Genomic DNA, 9,539 nt, shown 5'->3' with positions numbered 1-9,539 from the left:
AGTAATATTGAGAAATATTATTAGAGTTTAATGTAAAGGTTCGAAGGAAGTTAAAGGGAAAGTTCACCCAAAAATTAAAATTTTATGTATGTATCTGCTTACCACCAGCGCATCCAAGATGTAGGTGACTTTGTTTCTTCACTAGAACACAAATGATGATTTTTAACTCCAACCGTTGCTGTCTGTCTGTCAAATAATGCTAGTGGATGGGAACTTCTACAATAAGAGTAAATAAAACTTGCTTAGACAAGTCCAAATTAAACCCTGCATCTCGTGACGACACATTGATGTCCTAAGACAAGAAACGATCGGTTTGTGCAAGAAACCGAACAGTATTTATATCATTTTTTACCTCTAATACACAACGGCAGTGATGTCTCGCTCTCATTGAAGTATATAAGAGACATCACTGCCGCTGTCAGAGCGCGATCAGACCAAACGAATCGAGTGATGAATGCCGTTGGACATAGTGGTGTATTAGAGGTAAAAAATGATATAAATACTGTTCGGTTTCTCACACAAACCGATCGTTTCGTGTCTTAAGACATCAGTGTGTCGTCACGAGCCGCAGGGTTTCATTTGGATTTGTCTGTCGTGTTTTATTTACTCTTATAGTCCAAGTTCCCACTGACTTGCATTATACCACTGACAGACGGCAGCGGTTGCAGTTAAAAATCATAATTTGTGTTCTACCCCTGGGGGTAAGCAGATAAACATCAAATTTTAATTTTTGGGTGAACTATCCCTTTAAAGGTTCCTCATGGGGATGCCAATAAAGAACATTTATTTTTGAGTGTAGCTCAAGCAATTTTTAAAAAATGGATGGATTTATTTTAAATTTAATCAAAAAAAGTATTTTCAATCAAGAGAGGTTTATACTTCAGAAAAGAACATTTCTTATATTTTACCAGCAAACAAGAAAAATAAAATAAAAAACCCGGGAAAGTGAAAGTGTAAAAAGAAAGACTTCTGAGTGACTTGACTCCTGCACAAATAAAAGTGAAACAAAGCAAGGGCAGAATGAGACGGACTGCAAACAATAGGTGTTTGTTTTTGTTCATGGCAAATTTACATGGGCCCAAGTTCAACACAGATGAAGCTGAGGAAAATCTGCTGAAGACTGCAATTCACATCTCAACTATTAGCTGGAGGGTGGGAGTAAAAATAACTAAATATGATATTAGCAGAAAGAGCTCATGTGTAGGCCTCTGTGTCTGGTTTATGTTTGTAAAAAAGCATTTTCTATTTCTAAGTGTCAATGTTTGAATTCATTCGTTTGAATTCAAATGTTAATAGGTGAGAAATACAATATATTGGCTCGGTTTCACAGACAGGGCTTAGCCTAAGCCAGGATTAGGTCTTCGTTCAATTAAGGCATTTAAGCAGCTTTTATAAACTTTCACTATAAAAACACATTACTGGTGTGCATCTTGAGACAAAACAATGACACTGACATATTTTAAGATATGTCAGTGCAAGTTGCTTTCAGTTACAATGGCTCAAACATGCATTTTAGCCTGGGACTAGCTTAAGCATCATCTGTGGGATAGTATTTTTCCTGCAAAGTCAAACAGGATTAAAGGAGTAGTTCACTTTCAAATGAAAATTTCCTGATAATTTACTCACCCCCATGTCATCCAAGATGTTCATGTCCTTCCTTCTTCAGTCGAAAAGAAATGAAAGCTTTTGATGAAAACATTCCATGATTTTTCTCCATATAGTGGACTTCAATGGACCCCAAACAGATGATGGTCAAAATTATAGTTTCAGTGCAGCTTCAAAGCATTTTACACGATCCCAGATAAGAAATAAGGGTCTTATCTAGAGAAATCATCGCTCATTTTCTAAAAATTGTTTTAAATTGTTTTACGTTTTAACCGTAAATGCTCATCTTGAACTAGCTCTCTTCTTCTTCTCTATTAGAATTCAGACAGTGTAAATGCTGCTTAAGTGTATTACTGCCCTCCACAGGTCAAAGTTTGAACTAGTTGTTATATACTTGCATATTTGTATAATTTAGTTCAAACTTTAGTTCAAAGTTTTTTTTGTTTTTTTTTTTAGAAAATGAGTGATGGTTTCTCTAGATAAGACCCTTATTTCTCGTCTGGGATCACGTAGAACGCTTTGAAGCTGCAATGAAACCGTAATTTTGACCTTCAACCGTTTGGAGGCCATTGAAGTCCACTATATGAAGAAAAATCCTGGAATGTTTTCATCAAAAACTTTAATTTCTTTTCGACTGAAGAAAGAAATACATGAACATCTTGGATGACATGGTGGTGAGTAAATTATGAGGAAAATTTTATTTGAAAGTGAACTAATCCTTTAAGTGAAATAGAAACTTCAGTCTAGTTCCATCTAATAAAACGCACTGACAGACACATATAAATTCATTATTTCTTTTGAAAGGTGATATGGCAAAATGTGACCAAGATGAAGAAAACTTGTGTAGTAGCCTAGGCCTATATAATCAAAATGTTTAATTGCTGTTAACGCTAGATGGAGACAAGTTCACATGACATCCACTAGAAAATTTCACAGTTTACAATCATACTGTCAGGTGTATATTAGAATAAGTTCAAACATTTTTTTTTTTTTTCCCCCAAATATATTGACCTGGTCTGATATATTAACCTGGACCTGATAATGTGAGGTAACTAATATCTGGTTAACAATTGAAATGATAAAACTATCAAATGCGATAAATCCTACATGATGACGGATGTTTCTTTAAATTCGTTTTGGCGGTTGCAGTAACGAGTGAAGTGGAATATAACCCTCTGTTTAAGGATTGCAAACGATTTTTGCACGTTTTCTTTATCTTTGTTGCTGAATAACCGAGTCTGTGTCTTTAAACTGAGATTTGTCTGTGTAGTCACTATTAATCATGTACTCGTCTAGTCCCACCTCTTCCTGCAGCAGCACTGAGTGCGAGAGAGAGAGACAGAGCAGAAACAGTCTGATCATATGGAGAGTCGGACAGCGATGCCAGCGGTAACCCTGCAAGAGTACAGCGCATCTCTGAGAAATATCGACGTATGAGAGAATAACAACGCTATTTTCCGGTAACTTCTTTGGATACATAATTGAAATGAAATTTCAGCATCTAACATGACTGAGAAGTGAATTTTGTACGCGAAACTGTGTTTATAAAGGATTTTCAGTCATCGTTTGCCATATAAATGGAATGAAACGCGGATGTCAATAGATGTTTGAAGTGCACATGGATGTTAGGCTACTTCTCTGCATGTTGTGTTTATGGAGAAAATTGTGCGTCTGTCCGAGATCAGCTGAGTAAGTGTTTATTAGATATTGAGATGATGCTATGCATGTACGCAGGACAAGTTATAATTCAGCTGTAGGATATGAAGTTATAAATCACCATGGCTTTGGGTGTATTCTTACAAACAAGTGGATTTTAATGTGTCATTTTTTTCCACTAAAAAAGTAAACCAGCCGTAAGCAATCATGGTAGAACCTGTTGGGTTCGTGGAAGCATGGAAAGCTCAGTTTCCTGACTCAGAGCCTCCTGAGATGTCTTTGAACTCTGTTGGAGATATTGAGCAGGAGCTGGAGAAATGCCGAAACTCTATTAGGCGCCTGGAGATGGAAGTGAACAAGGAGCGCTTTCGAATGATCTACCTGCAAACTCTCCTTGCCAAAGAGCGGAGAAGCCATGACTCTCAGCGTTGGGGCTTCAGTAAGGTCTCGCAAGGTGAGCATAAGCCAACGGACGTCCATCTTCAGAAAGCTGATGGAAGCAGGTGTCTCCCAGCCAAACTGAAGCACACGACCGCTGCAGAGGAGAGTCGTGAGTCTCAGCCGTGTGTTGAGGTGGTGGGATGTGATATCTCAGACCTTGACAAGCAGAAAAACAGAGATGGAGAGACTGACTGGATGTCTCCATACAAAAAAAGGAGTGTTGAAGCTCCACTCAGACCCATTGCTGGACGTGGACCTGCACACCATGAGACGGATTGCGTTTCAGAGTCTCCACCGAAGGAAAAGGTCACCACGGGGTTGGGAGTCGCTGCACTTCGGTCAAACTTTGAACGCATCAGGAGAGCCAATTCTCAAACATCTAGCGATGGGAAAAGCGAGAAGCCTTACTATGTCAATATGGAGTACCACCATGAAAAAGGTCTTGTTCGGGTCAATGATAGAGAAGTCTCAGAGAAGATAAGTACTTTGGGCAGTCAAGCTATGCAGATGGAGCGCAAGAGGTCTTTGCATTCTGTCCCGGGTAATTTGTCCACTGCTTTCGGGGACGTCCGTAAACCAGAGCGCTCGCATGAAAGAGCAACCGAGAGCGGCTACAACTGTGAGTACGAGGAACCTGACCTGAACCCTGGGTTCCTCAAGGACAATTTAATTAGACTTAATGGAAGAAAAGCACCTCAGCAGAACTGGCAGCAGTCGGACTGTCAACCCTATACGACCGTTTACGTAGGGGGCATTATGGGAGATGGAGAGGATCTACACTTGACATGGCCCAGGCGGTCTTACTCACCTGGGAGTTTTGAGGATGGATACACGCCAGATTGCAGCTCCAATGAAAACCTGACTTCCAGCGAAGAAGACTTCTCCTCAGGGCAGTCCAGCCATGTGTCCCCGAGCCCCACCGCCTACCGAATGTACCGAGAGAAGAGTCGCTCTCCATCCCAGCACTCCCAGCAGTCGTTTGAGAGCGGCAGCCCTCCTACCCCACAGTCCCAAAAGCGTCTCAAGCAACAGCTAGCGCTCTCCGAGGCCAATGTTGTTGGTGTCCGCAAGAACTGGCCCACTGACGGAAGCTCCAACAACTTCAGCAACAGTTTCCATGGAGATTTGGGTAAGACAACATTCTTGTAGTGTTTACTTTACTTACTGTCCTGTAGTGTCTGTTTGGTGGGCCTTTCATAGGATTCCACTTTCTCACAGTGGGAACATATTAAGAAGAAAAGGCACCAAGATCCATTATAATGACATTTTATGCTTGATATTTGTCTTTTAAGAGGTTTCTGTTGTGCAACCCTACTATCATGTATCATGTATCACAGGGGGGTTTCAAATTTTCAAATTCTGATGCCACTTATGATGACCCCCTTGTGAAGCATGCCCTTCCTAAAATATAATTGAATGTATATAAATATTCATTCATAAAGACTCACTATATTGTGTGAGGGAAACTCACAAAGAATTGTTTCCAATGGGGATGCATGATATATCGACCACCATGTTGGTATCGGCAGTTATATGTTCATTTTTAATGTTATCGTTATCGGCCAAAAAAGAAAATTGGGCTGATATATTAAATAATGGATTATTTCCTTCAGATGTGCACTGTTCACCATGATGGTTTTGAATTGCTTGAAATATGATTGGAGTCACTTCAAAAAGGAAAATACAATTAAGTGCAGTGCAAGTCTGTCATATATGCTACATAAAATTATAATGAGAACATTATAATTGTGTGCTTGGGACATGGCTTTTAATGGTGAAACTTGTTTTTGTAATCAGGCTCTCAAAAATTATAAAAAAAATTTGGATTTAGATTTATCGGCCAATATATCGGTTATCGGCTTTCAAATATTAAGAATTATCGGTATCGGCCAAAATTTGGTGCATCCCTAGTTTCCAAAGTTTAAGATTTGGCTTTTATGTTGTCACTGAACTAAATTTAAAGTAAATTATTAAAATATTATTTAGAAAATATGTACTTTTCATTAATTGGATGGTATATATTTTTTAAATATTTTAAATATTAATACTGAAAAAAACAATCTGACAAAAAAATGATTGTAGAAAGCAGAATGAAACGGTAATATCATCAGATTAGGTAAATGTGTTATAAACGTTATATTTATTATTTATTTCATTTAAATTTTTTAATTAACGTTGACCTAAAAATGCATTTTATAAAAGCTTAATGTTTTTTCTCTCTCTCAAATTTCCCCACTGTCCTCAAGCACCCCTCAATTTAAAACCCCCTGGACTATCAGACAGATAATGAGAAAAATCCATTTATTGTTTATAGTTTTCTAACAACAGTACCAACCCTCTACTATTTCTTCTTTGTGTAAGCTCTCTCAATGTGGTTTCTCCCGTTCCTTATCTCGCTGTCATGATACGACTGGTCTGATCTGCAGTGTTTGAGGCCAAAAGTGGCCTGAGGCAGTGCAGTCGCTCCTCTCTGTCCACCCAGAGTGTTTATGCATCAGTTCACATTAGTGTTGTTGTCCTGCCGAGGGCTAATTAACCTAAAGGGGTCATCTAGTATGGTGAATTTAGCAAGGCTTTTTGTTGGGGGAGGGGTGAAAGACTAATTACAAGAAACAAATTAAGAGAAGGACTGAAGATACAGAATGTCAATTGGACCAAACGATCAGACATCTGTGGTTTTATTGGTTTGAATTGAAACAGACAAGGAATGGTTCTTCATTGTGAATGTTAGCTGTAATGCATTTGAATGGTAGCTTTACATTAGCTAATATTCAGTATTGTTTTCCTGATGAATTGAGGGTCACTGCAGTGCAAAGAAGAGGTTCTTTGAAGCAAAGTGTCTGTGTGAAGCAATCTGGCATTTAGAAATGGTTTTATTTTTAATAATTTCATTTTCACATTCATTTGCACTCTGTAAACACCAAATCAGCATATTAGAATGATTTCTGAATGATCATGTGACACTAAAGACTAAAGTAATGGCTACTGAAAATTCAGTTTTGCCATTACGTGAATAAATTACAGTTATTTTAAATTGTAATAATATGTCAATAAATTACTGTTTTTACAGTATTTCAAATAAATGCAGTCTTGGTGAGCATTTGAGGGTTCTTTCAAAAGCATCAAATCTTACCAACCTCAAACTTTTAAAAGCAAATATATGTAACATGTTCTCATAGTTAACATTTTAAGCATCTTTTCAAGTTTTGTTTATAATTTTTGTTTATAGATATGCTATAGCAAGACATTAACTGAGCCTTAGACTCTCAAACAGAAAACATAAACAGAAAATTAGTGTTAAATGATTAAGCAAGAGCACAATAATGATAAAATCTAGATCAAGCAGAATACATCATTGTTGCTTCACAAGTTGATTCACATCTTTTAGTTTTATTATGACTTTACTTCCCACTTTGCCTACAATTGGAGTCTTACTGTCTTATAATATGTGATGATGATGATGATGATGATGATGATATATAATATAGATAAGACAGTAGTTACATTTTATATCTTTATCTAAATGACAGAAACCAATAGAAGACCTAAGAGCCAAGAGCAGATTTCTCTCCTTTCAAGCAGAAAAGAGCTCATCAGCTCAGTCCAAGCTGCAGTTACATAAGCAGGCAGACAGCGCAGAGCTGCAAACTCAGCATGCCACAAACAAATTGCAAATGATCAGTGTAAAGTTGCATTTTAATGACAAGATCGTGATTTACACCACTGGGAAGTGTAGCCATTCTTCAGTCTGTCTCTAAACTTTTTCCAAATTCTTTTCTCTAATCTTAATCTAATGCCCTCAAGCTGTTCATAAACTGCACGGTCGAGTCTTGCAAGATTGTTTTAAACTGCCTCTGTTAGATCCGTTACTCTGAGAGAGAGATCAGAGAACATGATGCACAGATTTTAGTCCTCGAAAATCTCAGTCGCGCTCACCTAGAGCCCCTCCCTCGTGTAAACATCAGCGGACAGTGCAGCCACGTGCGTTTGTCAAACAAGCACATGCTGTGCCACAGTCTTTGGTGACTGCCCTGACATTTGTGAAAATCCTCAAGGATTTCATATGAATTTACTATGAAATTAAAGGTACTTATGTAAGCGCCATGCATTGTCTATAGTCAAAAAAGTAGCGGTTGCATGCCAGAGGTTATTTCGCAACAAGGAAAAGGCATCATGGAAATCCCTTGAGGTAAAACCAATAATAAAAATGTACTCTCTTCTGTGGTAAAACAAGTTACTTTTCACTTTGTGGGCATTATGCTGACAGAACCAGCCAGTGAATGAGATCAGGTGGTTCTTAGAGTTTTACTGTGTGCCATTTTTCTTAGGAAGCAAAATCTGGGAGGTTTCCCTTTTGTCGACTAGGTGTTAAAAGTCACTGCTTAGGAACAGACCAGTCCTGGCAGACAACCTAATCCTGCCTGTATTATTAAAATAAACAGTCCTTTGTTAAAGTCCTCCTCACAGACTCTTGAGTTCCACCATGCATGCTGGCTTGAGCAAAAAAAAAAAAAAGTTTGTTTAGAAGATTTTTTTTAGTCTTGTGGATTTTGCATGGCAGGGTTGGAAAAATTCACAATTGAGGAATTATCTATCTGTCTGTCTGTCTGTCTGTCGCCTGTCTATCTATCCATCTATCTATCTATCTATCTATCTATCTATGTATCGCCTGTCTCTGTCTGTGTCTGTCTATCTATCTATCTGTTGCCTGTCTGCCTGTCTGTCTATCTATCTATCTATCTATCTATTGCCAGTCTATCTATCTATCTGTCTGTCTGTCTGTCTGTCTGTCGCCTGTCTGTCTCTCTATCTATCTATTGCCTGTCTGTCTGTCGCCAGTCTGTCTGTCTATCTATCTATTGCCTGTCTATCTATCTATTGCCTGTCTGTCTGCCTGTCTATCTATTGCTTGTCTGTCTGTCTGTGTCTGTCTGTCGCCTGTCTGCCTGTCTGCCTGTCTGTCTGTCTGTCTGTCTGTCTATCTGTCTGTCTATCTGTCTGTCTGTCTATCTGTCTATCTATTGCCTGTCTGTCTGTCTGTGTCTGTCTGTCACCTCTCTGTTTATCTATCTATCTATCTATCTATCTATTTATTGTCTGTCTGTCTGTCTGTCTGTCGTCTGTCTGTCTGTCGTCTGTCTGTCATCTGTCTGTCGTCTGTCTGTCTGTCTATCTGTCTATCTATTGCCTGTCTGTCTGTCTGTGTCTGTCTGTCACCTCTCTGTTTATCTATCTATCTATCTATCTATCTATTGTCTGTCTGTCTGTCTGTCTGTCGTCTGTCTGTCTGTCGTCTGTCTGTCGTCTGTCTGTTGTCTGTCTATCTATCTATCTATCTATCTATTGTCTGTCTGTCTGTTGTCTGTCTGTTGTCTGTCTGTCTGTTGTCTGTCTGTCGCCTGTCTATCTATCTATCTATTGCCTCTCTGTCTGTCTGTCTGTCTGTCTGTCTATCATCTGGAGCGAATTTCAGTTAATTGTAATTTTACCTCCTTGCATTCAAATTGAAATTGAAATTCTTTATCCTCTTTTTTACCTTAGTTCAATTTCAGAAATTAAGTTGATATTTAAAAGGCATTCTCAATTCACTTCTGAATGGTGCACAACCCTTCTGCATGAAAGGGTAACAGGTGGTAGTACATTTTATCTTTGGCTTAACATTATTTTTAGAAAATAATTTATTATTTTGAAAACATTTCAACTTTGCAAAAAGAATCTGTGGTCTGCGTTCAGTAAGGCTTTGGGAATTGCGAGAGGTATTTGATGGCTCTTATCCCTCTTGTTGTTTTTCCGTTTTATCATCTGCCAGAGCCCATAAATCCAACGAAAGCCTCAAC

General features: G+C 38.4%; 1 protein-coding gene across 3 annotated transcripts in view; it reads left to right on the top strand.

Annotated features, from left to right (window-relative positions):
* Nucleotides 1-2,901: 2,901 nt before the first annotated feature.
* Nucleotides 2,902-9,539, top strand: part of si:dkey-91m11.5 (PH_BCR_vertebrate and RhoGAP_Bcr domain-containing protein) — a 54,643-nt gene continuing 48,005 nt past the window's right edge. Inside the window, exons 1-2 of one of the 3 annotated variants that reach the window (XM_048209645.1) lie at nucleotides 2,902-3,065; nucleotides 3,156-4,831. In XM_048209645.1, the coding sequence (XP_048065602.1) occupies nucleotides 3,469-4,831 (1,363 nt within the window). In that variant the 5' untranslated portion in view covers nucleotides 2,902-3,065; nucleotides 3,156-3,468. Of the gene's footprint in view, nucleotides 4,832-9,539 lie in introns of all 3 variants that reach the window. The other 2 variants (XM_048209646.1, XM_048209642.1) reach the window with 2 other exon arrangements.

This window comes from Megalobrama amblycephala, linkage group LG12, assembly GCF_018812025.1.
Source record: "Megalobrama amblycephala isolate DHTTF-2021 linkage group LG12, ASM1881202v1, whole genome shotgun sequence".
NCBI classification, from domain to species: domain Eukaryota; kingdom Metazoa; phylum Chordata; class Actinopteri; order Cypriniformes; family Xenocyprididae; genus Megalobrama; species Megalobrama amblycephala.
The sequence above is the reverse complement of the archived record's forward strand: the minus strand, read 5'-3'. Positions and strand labels throughout refer to the sequence as shown.